At 35.5% G+C, this 20,812-nt stretch overlaps 1 protein-coding gene across 3 annotated transcripts; it reads left to right on the top strand.

The window, feature by feature from the left end:
- Positions 1 to 240: 240 nt before the first annotated feature.
- On the top strand, positions 241 to 18,195 carry LOC126971658 (lipase member H-B-like). 3 transcript variants are annotated; one of them, XM_050818039.1, is made up of 7 exons: positions 241 to 319; positions 392 to 440; positions 5,228 to 5,492; positions 8,457 to 8,605; positions 9,245 to 9,462; positions 16,200 to 16,353; positions 17,985 to 18,195. In XM_050818039.1, the coding sequence occupies exons 1-7, from the start codon at positions 289 to 291 to the stop codon at positions 18,058 to 18,060; spliced, it is 942 nt and encodes a 313-aa protein (XP_050673996.1). In that variant the 5' UTR covers positions 241 to 288; the 3' UTR covers positions 18,061 to 18,195. The 3 variants fall into 3 exon arrangements, with proteins under 3 accessions (XP_050673996.1, XP_050673995.1, XP_050673997.1); XM_050818038.1 differs by lacking the exon at positions 16,200 to 16,353 and adding an exon at positions 11,409 to 11,562; XM_050818040.1 differs by lacking the exons at positions 16,200 to 16,353; positions 17,985 to 18,195 and adding exons at positions 11,409 to 11,562; positions 13,229 to 13,423.
- The last annotated feature ends 2,617 nt before the right edge of the window (positions 18,196 to 20,812 follow it).

Below are 20,812 nucleotides of genomic sequence, written 5' to 3'. Positions count from 1 at the left end.
TAGTCAACATTTTCGTATTCTTAAATTACTCTCAGTTATAACTTTATACCAAGTTTATTTGTTAGGCCGGTAAAATATAAAATGCGGGTGCTCCGAAATCAATTAATTCGTTTCATGGTGAGTACATTGGGAAAACCTAATTATTTAAGGTTACAATTAATTCATGTCGACTAAAACTCTACAAGAATACGCGCGAATATATAAAACTGTTGAATCTTCAATTACAGTTGCATTTCAAATGTAGATTTCAATCAATACACATTTCTGGCAAAATAACAGAGAATAAACATGGTTCTTTTGAATTTATTATTTAATATATGTGAGTGTTTTAATATAATATCATTTTAATGTAAAAACAAATTGATATTGTAATATATAAACATTATTTCAGATGCTTTAATGTTCGCTGAAGGCGCATATCTGCGATGTTATCGTAAAAGGTGAAATATTTAATAATTTATTTCATTTAAAATTGTAACTAGGAAGTGTATCGTAAATAAGAATGGTTATCTTATATAATCTGTAATTTTTTTTGATTTTTGCTTATTACAGATAGAGTTCATAGGATTTTTTTTACGGAAAAGGAGGACACACGAGCGTAGGGGTCACCTGGTGTTAATAGATCACCGCCGCCCATCTGCGGGCCTTTAAGGAAAGTTTACGCGCTTTTTTGAATGTACCCATGTCGTATCGTCCCGGAAACACCGGACAAGGAAGTCCATTCCACAGCTGTGTAGTACTTGAAAGAAAGCTCCTTGAAAACCGCACTGTGGAGGACCGCCACACATCCAGATGGTGGGGATGATATCCTAACTTGTGGCGTGTCGTGCGCAGATGGAATTCAGCGGTATGTTAAAATATTGTTATTATATTTGCATCGGCCAGTGATAGCGTCCACGATTGCATTTAACTCTTGTTAATATTCATGCAATATGTAAATTAAATCGATTCAGTCGATTTGCGTTTTGTCCGTTGTATGTATGATACAAACAAACAGACAAAAACTCTATAGAGCACTGCTTGGATTCGGTATAAACACAGCAAGTATCGTTTTAAAAAAATTTATGTATAGTTTTACGTTGAATTTATTATGTGTATAGATAAAAAAATTAGGACAGTGAAAAAAATTTGTAAAACATTGTTTTGGTGTGACCTGCTTGTCTCTATTATAAAGTTTGAGTATCTGGCAGTAGCTATGGGGAAAAAGGGGAATAAACTTAAACATACTTACTTTACTCAAAATAATAATATATTGAAACAACTCTTATAACAATATTTACAATACTATGACTACATAAAATTAAAACTATCATTACGTGGAAGCGTACCAAGAATACTGGCAGCATTTCCGCGTTGGATAGCAAGACTATCAGTTGACCGAAATAGCTGCCAGCGCTTGGGTTTCCAGAAGCCTTATTGAGGCGTGAAGATAAAATACTATCATTCTAATTATAATAATTGCTGAATTTGTTTCTATTTGGAACCTATTCCTCTTATATGAATACTCTTGTGATATTCAAATGCAGTGTAATGATTACGAAAAAATAAAACCCGTTTGTGACAGAAAAATATCTGGCAGACCACGTGGTTTTCGTTTTCAAACGGCGGTCAAAGCGGTTGAGGAAATTATTCGAATAATTTCTCTCCTAAGGCAAAAGATCTAGAATATTTTCACGTAATTTAAAAGGTGACCTGGAGATTTTAAAAATGAAATAGAAAAGAAAACAGGATTTAAAAATGAATAGGGTGCCGGAATTCTTAGAGCCCTCGCAGACAGAGAGCGGTTTGAGTTTCGAAGTATTGCGTTCTTTATAAAAACTTTTCATGAAAATAAGTGACGAGACGAGCAGGATGTTCACCTGATGGTAATTGATACGCCCTGCCCATTACAATGCAGTGCCGCTCAAGATAATTGAAAAAAAAAAAAACTAAAATTGTGAGCGGCACTACAGCTGCTTTCGTCACCTTGCGAAACACAGTAATACCCATAATCTAGTCGGCATCCGGTGCAAAGGAACCAAAATATATACCGAATAATGTACCAAGTCTTGACAACATGACACACAGAGGGCAGTCAGAACGTGGCGGTCAAAACGCAACATTGCGCTTTTTTTTTCGCTGATTCTTCTCAGCATGAAATCAATGACACACCCTGAGCGGGTTCAGTGCGCTTCAATCGAATAAAGGCCAGCATGATGAAGGACATGTATATATAAATGACAAACCGCTTGCAACGGAGAGCTGCTCGAATTGTCGGGAACCCAGAGCTCTGTGAACGGCTCGATCATTTGGCGTTGCGTAGAGACGTCGCTTCATTGTGTGTCTTCTACCGCATTTATCACGGGGAGTGTTCGGTAGAGCAGGTCAAATAACCTGACTCCTTCCACACGACACGCCACAAATAAAAATATCATCCCCACCATCTGGATGTCCGGCGTTTCTTAATGATACCAGAGATTGGGAATGGAGTGACCGCCCTCAGGCTATTAAATAATAAGTATAATTGTACAATATTACTTTGTAAACATATTTATTCGATATAAAAAAAGCCCGCTGAGTTTGTTGCGCCCATTCATTTTGGAATGGGTGGTAGTTTTTTTGACTTTCAATAAGTGATGTCACATCCTATTTTGAATAAAAATATTTGAATTTGAATCTTTACAGAGCGATTTTTGCTTCCTTGTGCAGTGTAAAAGCGTGTACACTTTTCAAAAAGGCCGGTAACGCTCCTGCTAATCCTCTGGTGTTGCAAGAGAATGTAGGCGGCGGTGATCACTTAACATCAGGTGATCCATACGCTCGTTTGTTGTACTCCTTTTCCATAAAAAATCATAGTTTACGTTTCATACTTCATTAGAACTGAAAACTGGTAACATCATCTAGTCCCGATCATAATCTATTAGATTATGATTTATGTTCTAAATTTATAGGACTACATCAAATTAAATTTTGAATTAGCTTCTTATTTCTGTTATAATATTATGTTAGTTTATTTATTAACACGGCTTTACTCACGTTTTATCGGTGTGGGTACCGACTAGTTTCGGACATTCGGAGGTCCTTCATCTGGGTGAGTGTAGTGGGTTCGTGATAACGTCCCGTCCAGGGGTGGGACAGACGAAGACTGTAGTGCCATCTGTTAGTTGGCCCGAAAATGAAAGCTTTGGCAGCTGTCACTCGCTTTGAAACCTTTCAACTTTTCTATAATTGTGTTACTGCCCCCTGGTCATAAAATGGCGGCTACGTCTAGCGTTTGCACATGTGTGTAGCTCTCGTGTTCCGTTTTGTATATTTACACTACTAAATCTATTCTTTATATTCCATGATGTGACAAAATTAGATAACTAACCCTACGCGCAATTTCAACATGGTAAAAAACTGTAATACCTACATTAAAGAGTAGAGTTAGTTATTTAATTGTGTCAGAACATAAAAAATGAATTTTATAATTTCGAGCATATATATAGTTATTTTCGGGGCCAATCTCCAGATGGCGCTAGTTTTCAAATAGACAGCTCATAATGCGTAGAGAGGGCTCTCTTTTCCCTATATATTATTATACTCTATGATCCCGTCTCATACTGCGGACTTGTGCTATAAAACGTGAGTAAAGCCGTATTAATAAATAAGTAAATAATGTCTCACGACAGTTTTAATAATTTAATTATTATATTAGTATATAAACTTATAGTTATAAATATTTCATGCAATTGAAAAGTAAAATAATTCCCTTAAACCATGGTCTATGGCAAGATAATCTATATCCATCTATCTTTATCCGGCTCAAGCGCAAGATCGGTGATGTGCATGCCATAATGTATGTGCCAGCATATGCCGAGCTGGTGGCTGATGTGTAGTATTATTTTAATACTAGCTTTTCCCGCGACTTTGTCCGCGTGAAATAGTAACTTGGGACAGCTTTTATCTTTTAGGATACTTTTCTAATAATATACATACAAACTGCTCTTTCCTTTTCTCTTCTATGACATGACGCATATCCCTTATCATTGTGGACAGTCACTTTAAAAGTATTTCCCTGTGAACTTTAATCTCCTATATCATCCCCATGTAGGTCAGTATAAAAAATTATCAATTATTAATTATTTTTTATCAAGTGCCTAAATACAAATTTTCACGGTTTTATCTTCGATAGTGACGAACTTTCATCCCCTATTTCAACCCCTCCATTTATTTTAATAAAAGGCAGCCTATGTCCTTTTTCGTCTATCTCCGTACTAAATTTTATCAAAATCGGTTCAGTGGTTTAGGCGTGAAACCGTAACAAACAAACTTACATTCACATTTATAATATTAGAAGAGGGCTTTATTGTATGTTTTATTTTAATTCAATTAATAAATTAATAAAGTAATTAATAAAATATTTTATTATTATTATTACCTAATAAATGAAGAGCCAGTAGTTTGTTTGGTTAAATGTTCAATATAAGCTCAATATAATAAATAATAGTTTAAAAAACTAAAAAAAACACGCTTTTTATAGAAAACCGAACTGAAAAATAGAAAATGTAAAAGTAGATGAAAATTATAAAAATTAACAAAAAAAAAAAAATTTTTCAAATTGAAAATAAATGTATTGTCATCGGTCCTCGGTAAATCTACGAAGTTTGAACGAAATCTGGGCGTTTATAGTGGGTCAAAATTGCGCCCAATTGAGTCGGTTACAAACAAATACATACAGTTGAAGCTAATAAAAAGCGTGTAAAAACGGAAACAATACATTCACATATATTAAGATTAAGGGCTGACCCCATTTCTTTACCTAGATTATAATGAGTTATACTGACTGTGAACAGTCCATTGCAAAATCATCATCATCATCCGGAAGACGTCCACTGCTGGACAAAAGCCTACTCCAAAGATTTCCACGACAATCGGTCCTGCGCTGCCCTCATCCAACGTATTCCGGCGATCTCGACCAGATCGACGGTCCATCTTGTGGGGGGGCTACCGACTCTACGTCTTCCGGTACGTGGTGGCCATTCGAGGACTTTACTGCCCCAACGGCCATCTGTCCGTCGAACTATGTGCCCTGCCCACTTCCACTTCAGTTTCGCAATCATTTGGACTTTGGTTCTCCTACGGATCTCCTCATTTCTGATTCGATCTCGCAGGGAAACTCCGAGCATAGCCCTCTCCATTGCCCTCTGAGCGACCATGAGCTTTCTCATTGCAAAATAAAAACTCTAACTTATTTACTTCTTTCCAGTATCGACGATTATACAGTTACGCCTTTATCAGAACCATTGCCAATATTAAACTCTTCATGTTTTGATGCAAGTCGTTCAACTGTCATTTACACATTTGGCTTTGGCGCCAAAAAAGATGGCCCTGTTACAACAATTGTTATCCAATCTTATATCGACTATGGCAAAGTTAATTTTATACTTCTCGATTGGGAAAAAGAAGCCAGCACCGGCATGCTGGGAGCTGCAGCAGGATATGTGGCGTCAGGTGTACCTCAAGCAATGAAGGTAAAAATAAATTTAAAGCTGAACTAAACTTTATGTATAACCATAGACATAGAATATACTACCTTATGTTAGACTGCAGACGGTACAAAAATGCATGACCAATTTTGATTTGTGATTCTGTGCGTTAGTTTGTAGTTTAACAATGAAAATCACTGACCTCTACTATATACCACTGGACTGGCGGCTGTCAAAGTTCTTTTGTGCCTGTTTGATATACGCCATTTGGGCGCCAGTAATGGCAACCTCAGCTTAACAAACATCGATAGGAAAACTATTTACAAAAAAGAATGTTTACTTTTTTACGTTGATTTCTAAAGTATACGGAAAACGACCGAAATTAATTCAAAATGCAAAAATACTTCAGAGTATTGTACGCTTCTCTCGCAGCCTGACTATTATACGTCAAAACTAGTTCTCTGGCTGCCCGCGAGTGGCGCTTCAGATAGGCACAAAAAATTGCTGAAATACAGGTCAGTGTTGACTATATGTAGGTACTAAGGAGCTAATAATGTATCACTTGATTGCTTATAATTAGGATGATTTGAGTGAATGTATCTGAAAGCTATTGAAACAAGCTATAAGACCATGCAAAATAAACCATCTTATAAATAAAATGAGAGTCAGAACTTGGTGAGGGAGTAGGGTGCCGTACGGTGCACTCGGTTTTGCTGTCTCTGAAATCTAGTGCCCTGGGGAACTGCCGATTTGGGAAGTTAAAAACTCGCTGCAGCCGCAAAGTCGTCACAATAGTACACTTTTCTGCACCACCGGCCATCTGTCCTTCCAACTACGGTCCCCGCACACTACCACTTCAGTTTCGTAATCATTTGGTGACTTTGGTTCTCCTACGGATTTCCTCATTTAGGATTCGATCTCGCAGGGAATCTCCGAGCATAGCCCTCTCCATTGCCCTCTGAGCAAACCATGAGCTTTCTCACATTGATCATAAATGATGAAATCGAGAAAAGGTTCACTTCAATAGTCTCTGGACCAATTATAATGGGCTTAGAAATTTAGTGATACTTTTGCCATAAAGTAAAAATTTTAAAAGGTTAATTTAAGTTATTAGATCAAAAAACATAAAATTATTTTAATTACAATCTATGTGAAGCGATGCCATATAATAGGTTCAATGTCATTACTAACACGAGCAAGTCAAAAATTAGAAAGATAAGTAAGATAGTAGATGATATATATATATAGATAGATAGATATAAGTAAGATAAAATAAGATAGTAGATGCATCAATCAGCATACGCTGTACATTAATAAAGGCATTATAGGAGTATTATATGAACATTATGAAAACAATTCTTATGTCTGTATGCTTCTAAAGAAAAAACCGGTTTGTACTTACGACGACTGGACAAAAAACTTCATCAAGGCAAGGTCAATAATACGAAGTACAATTTTTTTTTCTCTATATATTTATACAGTAATAACATTTAAAATTACTAATTTAATAACATATTTTAACTTAATAACATATTTATATTTAATTATTATTGTACATAAGTAAATCTGCTAATTTTGCCGAAGACAGCGTCATAAACATGTCGGTCTTAATTAGTCTTACATCTTTGTGCTGTTACGCACATATAGGAACATATCTTTAAAATATTAAACACTATATCATTCGCAGTCTGATGGCGGAACGGCAAAAGTGTGCTTAAAGACAATGTAAGCACAATTTTCACGTTAGTCGTGTGTCAACTGTCACTGTCCGAATTGGGTTCTATATTCAAAATACGTAACTGAGTAAATGTTTTACATTGCTGCTTATTATTACCAAGAATATTTAAAACAACTGGAGTAAAAGCGGCAATGTATAGATACAGCAGTCGTAGCTTATTGTGGTGTAATTTGTGGCATGTTCCATATTTCGACTTTGTTTCTACGACCTGTTTTGTCTATAAGTATTGAACGTTATTGGTCTCAATCGACAAAGCTCCTCCTGGAAACCAAGCCCAGGCATTATTTTCGGCCAACGGATAAGCCTATCTATTCATGGCTGAAGTGCTGCCAGTACTCTTGGTATACGTTCTCGTAGTGATGCTTTTTACTTCATGTATTGCAAATATTTTATTAAGCGTATACATTATTCTATTTTATTCTAGGATATAAGATCAAAAGTGGTTTTTAATAACAAATTTTAATTCCGCCGTTCTAAATAACTAATTGTAAAATTAAATATAACAATTTGCTAACCTTCTAAGAATAAATTTCAAATAACACAATGACTAATATTCAGACAGAAATTGGGCAGAATAACGACCTAACTCGTCAACCGTTGCAGCGAAAGTGTGTCGACGTTAGAGAGTAGGTAAATACATTTAGGTATTGAAGACCCCGAAAGATATGTCGGACCGACCCCTACCGACTAAAAACACTATGCTGTCAGCCTTGAAGGCTTTTACAGCGACTTAAGAACGTGGGCCGTTGAGGCCGCAAACTGGCCGAGGCAGACTATGCAACAACAGTCGCGCGTCTCATAAGGAGACTCGAACCTCGGACCGGCTGTGTGCTTGTAGGAAGGAGAGAGGATGAAGATGAAGATGAAAAATGTGTGTCGATGCTAGGGAGACTTCGTCTTTTATGGACATCTTCACCCTGTCTATCTGTCACTGTCAAAAATATATTATATTGGGCTAAAGTATGCTAGGTTTCGAATATGATTTTGTCCCATTCGGTGCCGAGACACATGGTCCTAGCGCTATAAGGCTTTTTTAGGAAATAGCAAAAAGGTTAGTCGACATCACAGGAGACCGAAGAGCTGGCAGTTACCTCGGACAAAGAATTAGTCTGGCAATTCAAAGGAAGAACGCTGCCAGTATCTTCGGCACCTTGCCTTGACTCTTTTTCACTATATATTTTAGTTATTATATTATATATTTTAAGGTTTTTAGTTTTAGGTTCATTATTCTAGTATATAAATATATTGCAGCTATTTGAAACATTTTTCAGATTGGTGCACAACTTGGATCAGCCATAATCACTATGAGCAATAACGGATTAGATATACAAAATTTACAGTTGATAGCGCACTCTTTAGGTGCTCATCTTATGGGATACGCTGGCAAGCAAGTCAAAAAGGAAGGCAAAATTGTTGGCAGGTTCTGAGTTTTAAATTTTATCTTATATGTGCTTTACTTACAATTCTTGGTTTTCAAATAACATATTAAACATGGCATAAAAGTAAATGCTAAAATAACTACTTACAATAATCAATAGTTTTTTTATATTATTTTATTCGAACCACCAATAGAATTAAAAACACATATAAAAATTTTACATTATTTAAGTCTTAATACTAAGTTGGTAATTTAATTATATTAATTATAGTTCGAGAATTTTATATTTTTTTTGTATTGAATTCGCAAATATTAGCGGTGTAGTATAAAAAAATAATTTTGTATATTTTATTAAAAAGAGCACAAAAAAAGAATGCTGGAAGAGTTTCTTGCGCCGTTCCTTAACTCTCAGACCGCAATTTCTATCCGAAGCGGTAATAGTAGTAGTATTAGAAATGACATCAAAAGGAATCCTAAAGGAATTAATTTTGAGAAAATAAATGCCGTTTATGCCTTTTAACGACTAATAAATCAACAAGAGAATTATCTTCCAAATTCTATTATGCTTTATATAGCCTAGCATTTAATTCAAAACTGCTATTTAAACACTTTGATAATATTTACTTACTAAATATTTGTCGTGGTGTATGGTATGTTATGTCCGACCATTTATACTTTTAGAATAACTGGACTAGATCCCTCAGGTCCACTTTACTCGGGTGCGCTTTCTATGAAGGGCTTGGAAGCTAACTGTGCCGAATATGTTGATGTAATTCACACAGACCCAGGAACATACGGAATAACAGATAGTATTGGCAATGTTGATATATGGGCTAACTGCGATATGAATTTACAACCAGGCTGTCCGCCACGTAACTATGAATTACTGAATGCCGACGGTATGTATGGGATAATTAATATGATGTACTTTATAAAAAGCTTCAATAAAATCTAAATAATAATTTCTATCCAAATTTCACTATAAGGAATGTTTTACTAGATCCTTTATCTTCGCGTTTAATACTGTTGTTTCCGGTTTTGAAGGGCTGTTAATATCACAAAAATGTGATTTTCACCTTACAGCAACATTGAAAGCAAAATTAATAGGTAAAAAAATTGATATGACGTATAGTTTCGGAACTATAAAGTTGTTTATCTACACCCATGCTTTAAATCCTCTATTAAAGATTCTAAAACAGTGAGCTGTTGCAAACATTAAAACACCCAATGTCCTAATAACCATTACATCATCCAAACGAGTGTTGTAATGAAATTCAGTACAACATTACATCATCCGTTTTCATAATACCACTCCTTTGGATGATATTATGGTAACAAGGACTGGCTTTTTTAATGCTAAAAATGCATAAATAAATATTGTTTACCTATATAATGAAACTAGATCTCTGATGAATAAAAAAATTCTACAACCTCTTCTTGCGTAGCGCATAAGAAAATAACGTAAATTATTTTGAATTTACCACCCTATTTATGGCTCCAAGTATCAAGATTTTTGTTTAAATACGCGACATGGTTCTAGGCGCCATATTTATTAACCGAAATAGGAAGGATTTTTTGAATTCATTCCTTCACTACTTTGATCGTCTTATATATGAGACAGTCACATCTTTTTCTGTTAAAACCGGAGAATTACATTGAACCAATGAAAGTTTTAAATATTTTTTACCACGGAGACCCCGGTTCGATGCTCGCCCGTCACGTACCAATGTGTTTTCGGTTTTTGAATTCATATGTAGGTTAATTCGAAGCTTTTATAACGCCAGCAACGCTCTTGTGATTCTTCTGCATGAGAATATAGGCTACGGTGATGACTTACCATCAGATGACCCGTATGCTCGTTTTCGCCTTTTCCTTAAACATAAAATTATTAATGGCCCAGTACACAAACTGACTAACGGCCATTCCCAATCTACAAATAGAGATAAATTTCTACCTTCTACTGCCAGTAATTAGCTATCAATAATCTGAAGCTGTCCCAATATACCCAATAAGTCATTCTTATCGCCAGTTCACTCTTGCAATTTCCAGACAGCTTGTACGGATAAGATGAGTTACTGTCGATTAGTTTATTGGAACAGAACAGTCAACGATAAGTACGATTTTTTACCTCAAATAGGCCACAATCGGAGATAGACTGAATATTGGGAATGACAAGAAGATAACTCATGAACGCGACCGGAGATTATTTATATTTTTTCAATAATGCTAGTGTATGTAGCCATCTTATAACGAATATTCAAATCAAATCAAATTCACTTTTTTCATCGAGGGTAAGGAAATGACACTTATCAATTTCAATTTTTATTTCTGTTTAGCAGTTCCCTTAACTATCTTGATTCCGATTGCAATTCCTCGCTGTGTAGTGTTCGCAAAAAAAAAATGGCGGCAAATTCGGACTGTAAAGAGAACAAAGAGTAATCTCCTCTCCTTAAAAAGCATTTGTTTCACAATCAAAATAGGCTGATTTGATTTTTGGTTATTTGACTGATTTTATAGTCCACGATATCTCGAGTTTATCTCATCTGTGGATTTTAAAGTAAACAGTGCTTCACTCCTTCAACATTATATTTATTATTTTAGGTTCTTGAACGAGCTTCAGATCCTGGTTTAAGCTTTGAGCCTATTTCGTGCATTCGACCCAAAATCAAACCAATTCTCTAGCCCATTTTATTCTAAGAACGACCCTTTTCATAGAATGACCGAAAATGTGTACAAAAAGATTACGGAATCATCTTTTTTAGGCAATCAGCTCGTTTTTTTACACCACCTTTATAATAATAATTAGTAAGAATAAGTAAATCTTCTATTTATCTGTCTATTTTAGATCGATGCAGCCACGATCGTGCACCTAAATACTATGTTGAGACTCTTCAATATCCAGAGGCATTTCCAGCCATTAAAGCGTCAAGTTGCAAAGATTGGAGCTCAGGAGGCAGCCTTAATAAATCGGAGATAGTTTACATCGGAGAGATCACCAAGTAAGATTCTTTATTAAGATAATCCTCTTATTAGAACCATGTGATGACACGCCACAAGTTAGGATATCATTCCCATCTGGATGTGTGGCGGTCCTCCACAGTGCGGTTTTGAAGAAGCTTTCTTCCACGAACTACAAAGCTGTGGTGTGTGCGGTGTTTCCGGGACGATACGACATGGGTACCTTCAAAAAAAGCGCTTACACCTTCCTTAAAGGCTGGCAACTCTGCTGTGATTACTCTGGTGTTGCAAGAGAATGTGTGATCACTTAACACCAGGTGACCCGTACGCTCGTTTGTCCTCCTATTCCATAAAAAAATGTAGGGTATTTGGGCTTATTAGAATTGTCTTGAGATCTCTCTACTGCCAAATACAAACACTATAATTGTGTTTGATAGGAGTGGTTCGTTTGAAATTACCGGACAAGTGGGACTTGTTAAGTTTTTATACAAATTTAAACATAATGTCTCAAGTTTAACGGCCTTACAAATAAACTTGGTATAAAGTTATAACTGATGATAAACAAAGAAAATGCAAAATGTTTACATTATCGTTGACAACACTGTCAATACAATGATAATTCTTAAGTTTTCCTAATGACAAGCTGCCTTGCAAATAAACGCGGGAAACGTTATACGTCCGAACAAACCATTCGTAAGCAAAATGTCTATTTGTAAACATTTTACATATTCTTGGTTTATGCTTAGTTATAACTTTATGCCAATTTTATTTGTAAGGCCGTAAGAGTATTAGCGGTGAAGTTTAGAATTATCATGAATTACTTACATTGTAAAGCATTACTTGATCAACTGTTCCGATTATTATTTTTTTTCTCGGCTGCTATAGAATGTTATTATACTATTCAAAGTCAAATTAACTTAAACCAAGCGCTACTGAATCGTCACTACAAATATTTCTTTTCAATTACTGATTTTACCATATATTCGTAAAAAGTTGAGCTCATGAGAAGGAGCACATACAAGTAAACTAAACGGCAACTCTTTTCAATCAAATAGAGTATTTTACAATGGCAGTAATATACATAATAAATTTGTTTGTACGGTGCTGCATCCAATAGATGGGTCGTGTTTCAATAATATACATTATTTCATGAAAAGTAATAAAGATTTAAATGTATAAATATAAATTATCATAGTCATAGTGGATGCATCAACCTTTACAGCTAAGGATGCTTCGTGAACATGATGGTCGTGATTACTGGTCACAATTAGTAATTTTATCCAGCAAATACAATGATTCAATAACTATAACAGGTTGACCTGTCACCACAAGCAGCACCCGTTCACGAGTTGACGCATGGACTAGTCATCGTTCTCTTCGCACATATTTGAGGATAGGAGACGACCCGCCACGCGATGAATTATTAAATTCTGATCTAGTCGAATACATCAATAACCAAATATTAATATAATTTTTTTATTATATAATGTAATAGCAATATTAGAAATACTATGTACCTACTGCATGTACGATTCCATTAAATCTTTGCGGTTGTCTTTTAATCTGTACGGTCTGCAATTTTAGTGACTAAAATTCACTTTAAAAAAAAGGTGATTTCGCAACGAGTGTCTCTCCCTCAGCCCATTTTAAAATGTGAAAATAGTTATATTTGAATTTAACTTCTCTAACAATTAAAACTGTTTTCAGTTCACGAGGTAATTTCTACTTGAGGACGAATTCCGCGTCTCCATATGGAGAAGGCATTGATGGAACTAAGCCATAAAAGTACATAAATAAAAAAACTGGAAAGCTGTAAAATTTTGTGTCATAACGTTATTAATTTTAAAAAAATGTATGATTTAAGTTTTAAAAAAGTAATTATAAAAGCCTACTACTAAGAAATCAATCGTATTATTAATATAAATTTATTATCAACTATATTATACACATTTTAAATTCATAAATGCGGCAGTCGTTTTAACCCAAAATATTTAATGTAAAAAGTCAAGTGAAGTGAACAGCGGGTGTCTGAGAGGTGGCGATAGTGCAGCGGTGTGAAGTTACTTTTTTTTATGAAAATAAGGGACAAGACGAGCAGGACGATCAGCTGATGGTAATTGATACGCCCTACCCATTACAATATAGTGCCGCTCAGGCACTACAACTGCGCTAGTCACCTTGAGACAAGATGTTAAGTCTCATTTGCCCAGTAATTTCACTAGCTACGGCGCCCTTCAGACCGAAACACAGTAATGCTTACACATTACTGCTTCACGGCAGAAATAGGCGCCGTTGTGGTACCCATTATCTAGCCGGCATCCTGTGCAAAGGAGCCTCCCACTGGTATATGCGTGTGGTATGTGAGTATGAGGCGTGGAGAGCAGGGGCGAGGAGAGGAGAGGAGCGGGCTGGCGAAGGGTGTATAAAATCTTGGTCGGATTAAATTAATTTGACAACGAATAGCCAGGGTTTCCACTGTTTTCCTGGACCCCTTCTCCTAAGATCATAATATTGTATTAGCTAAGTTTAACAAAGTCTGATCAACTCGTAGACAGGGTTATAGAAATAAGTTTTCTGATACCTACATTTAGGGCCTAAATTGTTGTTTCTATAATTAGATAGTAAGCTCTTATGTAAATATTTAATAGTAAATAAAGAAATTTTTTTAAATTTATTATTCGGCCGTGTTAAGGTTTTTAAATATTTACGAGAGTATATATATATTTGAAAGCTTAAACTTATAATTGTAAAATATGTAAGTACATAATATAGCGATTTGTGATGGAATTCTGTTTTTATTTTCCCTAACTGCTTTACAATATAAACTTTGAAGTAAAACTAAAACTAAAAGTTCCTCAGTTAAGCAAGCAAAGAAATATCTGAAAGAAGATTTTTATTGTTCAGTGTGCGCTGACAAATACACTGAACCACCAGCAGAAGATTGGATTCAAGGAAACCAGTGCAAAAGTTGGACGCATAACAATTGCACTTCTTAAAATATAGGAGTTGGCAGTTACTTCTGTGATGAATGCGAAGACTGATCTAAACTTCTTCGAGAACATCATGTTTGGTCTTATCTTTCGCCCAAATTGGACTGCTCAGGGCACTACATTTTTTTATATACACCAAAACCGAGTGTGCCTTATGGCACCCTACTCCCTCACCAAGTTCTGAACCCTATTTTATTTATAAGATGATTGCATGGTCTTATAGCTAATTTCTAATTCTTGAAAATTCCAATTTGCACTACAATTGCGCTCGTCTCCTTGAGACATAAGATGTTAAGTCTCATTTGCCCAGTAATTTCTCTAGCTACGGCACCCTTCAGACCGAAACACATAATGCTTACACATAATTGCTACACGGCAGAAATAGACGCCTAATATACCATCCCCCTTATTCATAATAGTCTGCTAACTTAAAGCATTGCTAATTCTCACTCTGTCTTCTTCTATTGACCTAAGTCGGAATGAAAAAAAACACTCCTTAACGGCTGTTTTAAGTTAGCGGACCATTATGAATACGGGGTTAAATCTATAAACATACCAAATTGTGGCCTGTGGCTTTATTATAAGTTCTCATGTACTAATTTTTGTAAAGTAATGCTTACTTATGTAACTTAACAAAAACAATACTATGATAATTGCAAAACATTAATATTCATCGGTAAGGAATTAAAGAATCCAAGCCCGCACCATTGACAGATTCAAATATGTGTTCTTTTAAGTTATTAGATCATTCACTAAATACAAAAATTATTATTCATATTAACCCGTATTACACAGTATAAATACTACGCTGTAACTGACCTAATATATATGTTTCAAGCAATACTGACGACCTATACAATAGCCCAGTGTTTAGTGACTCTGCCTACTGCGCTAGACGTCCCGGGTTCGAAGCCCGGTAGGTGCAAACATTTATATGATGAATATGGATGTTTATTTTTGTTAAACGGAGAGGTGATAGTACCGGTGGAATCTGCTATATTTCTTGGCATAACTCTAGATTCCAAATTACAATGGGGCCCCCATATTGAAGGATTGGCGAACAGACTTAGTTCTGCAGCATACGCGGTTAAAAAGATTAGACAATTAACTGACATAGATACGGCGCGACTAGTATACTTTAGTTATTTCCATAGTATTATGTCCTATGGTATATTGCTATGGGGCAACGCTGCCGATATTAATACAATATTTGTGCTCGCTGTGTAGTGTTCGCAAAAAAAAAATGGCGGCAAATTCGGACTGTAAAGAGAACAAAGAATAATCTCCTCTCCTTAAAAAGCATTTGTTTCACAATCAAAATAGGCTGATTTGATTTTTGGTTATTTGACTGATTTTATAGTCCACGATATCTCGAGTTTATCTCATCTGTGGATTTTAAAGTAAACAGTGCTTCACTCCTTCAACATTATATTTATTATTTTAGGTTCTTGAACGAGCTTCAGATCCTGGTTTAAGCTTTGAGCCTATTTCGTGCATTCGACCCAAAATCAAACCAATTCTCTAGCCCATTTTATTCTAAGAACGACCCTTTTCATAGAATGACCGAAAATGTGTACAAAAAGATTACGCAATCATCTTTTTTACGCAATCAGCTCGTTCTTTTACACCACCTTTATAATAATAATTAGTAAGAATAAGTAAATCTTCTATTTATCTGTCTATTTTAGATCGATGCAGCCACGATCGTGCACCTAAATACTATGTTGAGACTCTTCAATATCCAGAGGCATTTGCAGCCATTAAAGCGTCAAGTTGCAAAGATTGGAGCTCAGGAGGCAGCCTTAATAAATCGGAGATAGTTTACATCGGAGAGATCACCAAGTAAGATTCTTTATTAAGATAATCCTCTTATTAGAACCATGTGATGACACGCCACAAGTTAGGATATCATTCCTATCTGGATGTGTGGCGGTCCTCCACAGTGCGGTTTTGAAGAAGCTTTCTTCCACGAACTACAAAGCTGTGGTGTGTGCGGTGTTTCCGGGACGATACGACATGGGTACCTTCAAAAAAAGCGCTTACACCTTCCTTAAAGGCTGGCAACTCTGCTGTGATTACTCTGGTGTTGCAAGAGAATGTGTGCGGCGGTGATCACTTAACACCAGGTGACCCGTACGCTCGTTTGTCCTCCTATTCCATAAAAAAATGTAGGGTATTTGGGCTTATTAGAATTGACATGAGATCTCTCTACTGCCAAATACAAACACTATAATTGTGTTTGATAGGAGTGGTTCGTTTGAAATTACCGGACAAGTGGGACTTGTTAAGTTTTTATACAAATTTAAACATAATGTCTCAAGTTTAACGGCCTTACAAATAAACTTGGTATAAAGTTATAACTGATGATAAACAAAGAAAATGCAAAATGTTAACATTATCGTTGACAACACTGTCAATACAATGATAATTCTTAAGTTTTCCTAATGACAAGCTGCCTTGCAAATAAACGCGGGAAACGTTATACGTCCGAACAAACCATTCGTAAGCAAAATGTCTATTTGTAAACATTTTACATATTCTTGGTTTATACTTAGTTATAACTTTATGCCAATTTTATTTGTAAGGCCGTAAGAGTATTAGCGGTGAAGTTTAGAATTATCATGAATTACTTACATTGTAAAGCATTACTTGATCAACTTTTCCGATTATTCTTTTTTTTCTCGGCTGCTATAGAATGTTAGTATACTATTCAAAGTCAAATTAACTTAAACCAAGCGCTACTGAATCGTCACTACCAATATTTCTTTTTTAATACTGAATTTACCATATATTCGTAAAAAGTTGAGCTCATGAGAAGAAGAACATGGAAGAAACTCAACGGCCACTCTTTTCAATCAAATAGAGTATTTTACAATGGCAGATATATGAGTCGTGTTTAAATAATTTACATTATTTCATGAAAAGTAATAAAGATTTAAATGTATAAATATAAATTATCATAGTTATAGTGGATGCATCAACCTTTACAGCTAAGGATGCTTCGTGAACATGATGGTCGTGATTACTGTCACAATTAGTAATTTCATCCAGCAAATACAATGATTCAATAACTATAACAGGTTGACCTGTCACCACAAACAGCACCCGTTCACGAGTTGACGCATGGACCAGTCATCGTTCTCTTCGTACATATTTGAGGATAGGAGACGACCCGCCACGCGATGAATTATTAAATTCTGATCTAGTCGAATACATCAATAACCAAATATTAATATATTTTTTTTATTATATAATGTAATAGCAATATTAGAAATACTATGTACCTACTGCATGTACGATTCCATTAAATCTTTGCGGTTGTCTTTTAATTTGTACGGTCTGCAATTTTAGTGACTAAAATTCATTTAAAAAAAGGGTGATTTCGCAACAAGTGTCTCCCCCTCAGCCCATTTTAACATGTGAAAATAGTTATATTTGAATTGAACTTCTCTAACAATTAAAACTGTTTTCAGTTCACGAGGTAATTTCTACTTGAGGACGAATTCCGCGTCTCCATATGGAGAAGGCATTGATGGAACTAAGCCATAAAAGTGCATAAGAAATGAAAAAACTGGAAAGCTGCAAACTTTTGTGTCATAACGTTATTAATTTTAAACAAATGTATGATTTAAGTTTGTTCTTTGTTTTATATTTATTGTTAATTATAAAAGTACTACTAAGAAATCAATCGTATTATTAATATATATTTATTATCAACTATATTATACTCATTTTAAATTCATAAATCCGGCGGTCGTTTTAACCCAAAATATCTAATGTAACAAGTCAAGTGAAGTGAACAGCGGGTGTCTGAGAGGTGGCGATAGTGCAGCGGTGTGAAGTTGCTTTTTTTATGAAAATAAGGGACAAGACGAGCAGGACGATCAGCTGATGGTAATTGATACGCCCTACCCATTACAATATAGTGCCGCTCAGGATTCTTGAAACCCCAAAAATTCTGAGCGGCACTACAACTGCGCTAGTCACCTTGAGACAAGATGTTAAGTCTCATTTGCCCAGTAATTTCACTAGCTACGGCGCCCTTCAGACCGAAACACAGTAATGCTTACACATTACTGCTTCACGGCAGAAATAGGCGCCGTTGTGGTACCCATTATCTAGCCGGCATGCTGTGCAAAGGAGCCTCCCACTGGTATATGCGTGTGGTATGTGAGTATGAGGCGTGGAGAGCAGGGGCGAGGAGAGGAGAGGAGCGGGCTGGCGAAGGGTGTATAAAATCTTGGTCGGATTAAATTAATTTGACAACGAATAGCCAGGGTTTCCACTGTTTTCCTGGACTCCTTCTCCTAAGATCATAATATTGTATTAGCTAAGTATAATAAAGTCTGATCAACTCGTAGACAGGGTTATAGAAATAAGTTTTCTGATACCTACATTTAGGGCATAAATTGTTGTTTCTATAATTAGATAGTAAGCTCTTATGTAAATATTTAATAGTAAATAAAGAAATTTTTTTCAATTTATTATTCGGCCGTGTTAAGGTTTTTAAATATTTACGAGAGTATATATATATTTGAAAGCTTAAACTTATAATTGTAAAATATGTAAGTACATAATATAGCGATTTGTGATGGAATTCTGTTTTTATTTTCCCTAACTGCTTTACAATATAAACTTTGAAGTAAAACTAAAACTAAAAGTTCCTCAGTTAAGCAAGCAAAGAAAAATCTGAAAGAAGATTTTTATTGTTCAGTGTGCGCTGACAAATACACTGAACCACCAGCAGAAGATTGGATTCAAGGTAACCAGTGCAAAAGTTGGACGCATAACAATTGCACTTCTTTAAATATAGGAGTTGGCAGTTACTTCTGTGATGAATGCGAAGACTGATCTAAACTTCTTCGAGAATATCATGTTTGCTCTTATCTTTCGCCCAAATTGGAGTGCCCAGGGCACTAGATTTTTTTAGATACACCAAAACCGAGTGTGCCTTATGGCACCCTACTCCCTCACCAAGTTCTGAACCCTATTTTATTTATAAGATGATTTATTGCATGGTCTTATAGCTAATTTCTAATTCTTGAAAATTCCAATTTGCACTACAATTGCGCTCGTCTCCTTGAGACATAAGATGTTAAGTCTCATTTGCCCAGTAATTTCTCTAGCTACGGCACCCTTCAGACCGAAACACATAATGCTTACACATAATTGTTACACGGCAGAAGTAGACGCCTAATATACCATCCCCCTTATTCATAATAGTCTGCTAACTTAAAGCATTGCTAATTCTCACTCTGTCTTCTTCTATTGACCTAAGTCGGAATGAGAAAAAACACTCCTTAACGGCTGTTTTAAGTTAGCGGACCATTATGAATACGGGGTTAAATCCTGTGGCTTTATTATAAGTTCTCATGTACTAATTTTTGTAAAATAATGCTTACTTATGTAACTTAACAAAAACAATACTGTGATAATTGCAAAACATTAATATTCATCGGTAAGTAATTGAAGAATCCAAGCCCGCACCATTGACAGATTCAAATATGTGTTCTTTTAAGTTATTAGATCATTCACTAAATACAAAAATTATTATTCATATTAACCCGTATTACACAGTATAAATACTACGCTGTAACTGACCTAATATATATGTTTCAAGCAATACTGACGACCTATACAATAGCCCAGTGGTTAGTGACTCTGCCTACTGCGCTAGTCGTCCCGGGTTCGAATCCCGGTAGGTGCATACATTTATATGATGAATATGGATGTTTATTTTTGTTAAACGGAGAGGTGATAGAAACGGTGGAATCTGCTATATTTCTTGGCATAACTCTAGATTCCAAATTACAATGGGGCACCCATATTGAAGGATTGGCGAACAGACTTAGTTCTGCAGCATACGCGGTTAAAAAGATTAGACAATTAACTGACATAGATACGGCGCGACTAGTATACTTTAGTTATTTCCATAGTATTATGTCCTATGGTATATTGCTATGGGGCAACGCTGCCGATATTAATACAATATTTGTGCTGCAGAAGAGGGCTATTCGCACTATTTATAACCTAGGTCCTACAGAATCATTGAGAGCAAAATTCAAAGAAATTAACATCTTGACTGTTGCTTCTCAATATATTCTCGATAATGTAATGTATGTTCATAGGCACATAAGTGAATTTGCCAGAAACTGTCAACCATAATGTTATCACCAGGAACAGACATAAACTGATGATGCCTACTACTCGGCTAGGTCGAGTTAGTAAGTCTTTTGTGGGGCGATGTATATGCTTTTACAACAAGATCCCAGAAAATGTTCAAAACAAAAGTATTACGGTA

The sequence above is a fragment of the Leptidea sinapis genome, chromosome 24, assembly GCF_905404315.1.
Source record: "Leptidea sinapis chromosome 24, ilLepSina1.1, whole genome shotgun sequence".
NCBI lineage: Eukaryota > Metazoa > Arthropoda > Insecta > Lepidoptera > Pieridae > Leptidea > Leptidea sinapis.
The sequence above is the reverse complement of the archived record's forward strand: the minus strand, read 5'-3'. Positions and strand labels throughout refer to the sequence as shown.

Excerpts from the sequence above, each read along its gene's own strand:
- LOC126971658 (XM_050818039.1), top strand. The coding sequence starts at position 289 with ATGGTTCTTTTGAATTTATTATTTAATATAT. Across the intron at positions 5,493-8,456 it reads GTGTACCTCAAGCAATGAAG|ATTGGTGCACAACTTGGATC; the intron begins GTAAAAATAAAT and ends AACATTTTTCAG. Across the intron at positions 16,354-17,984 it reads TACATCGGAGAGATCACCAA|TTCACGAGGTAATTTCTACT; the intron begins GTAAGATTCTTT and ends AACTGTTTTCAG.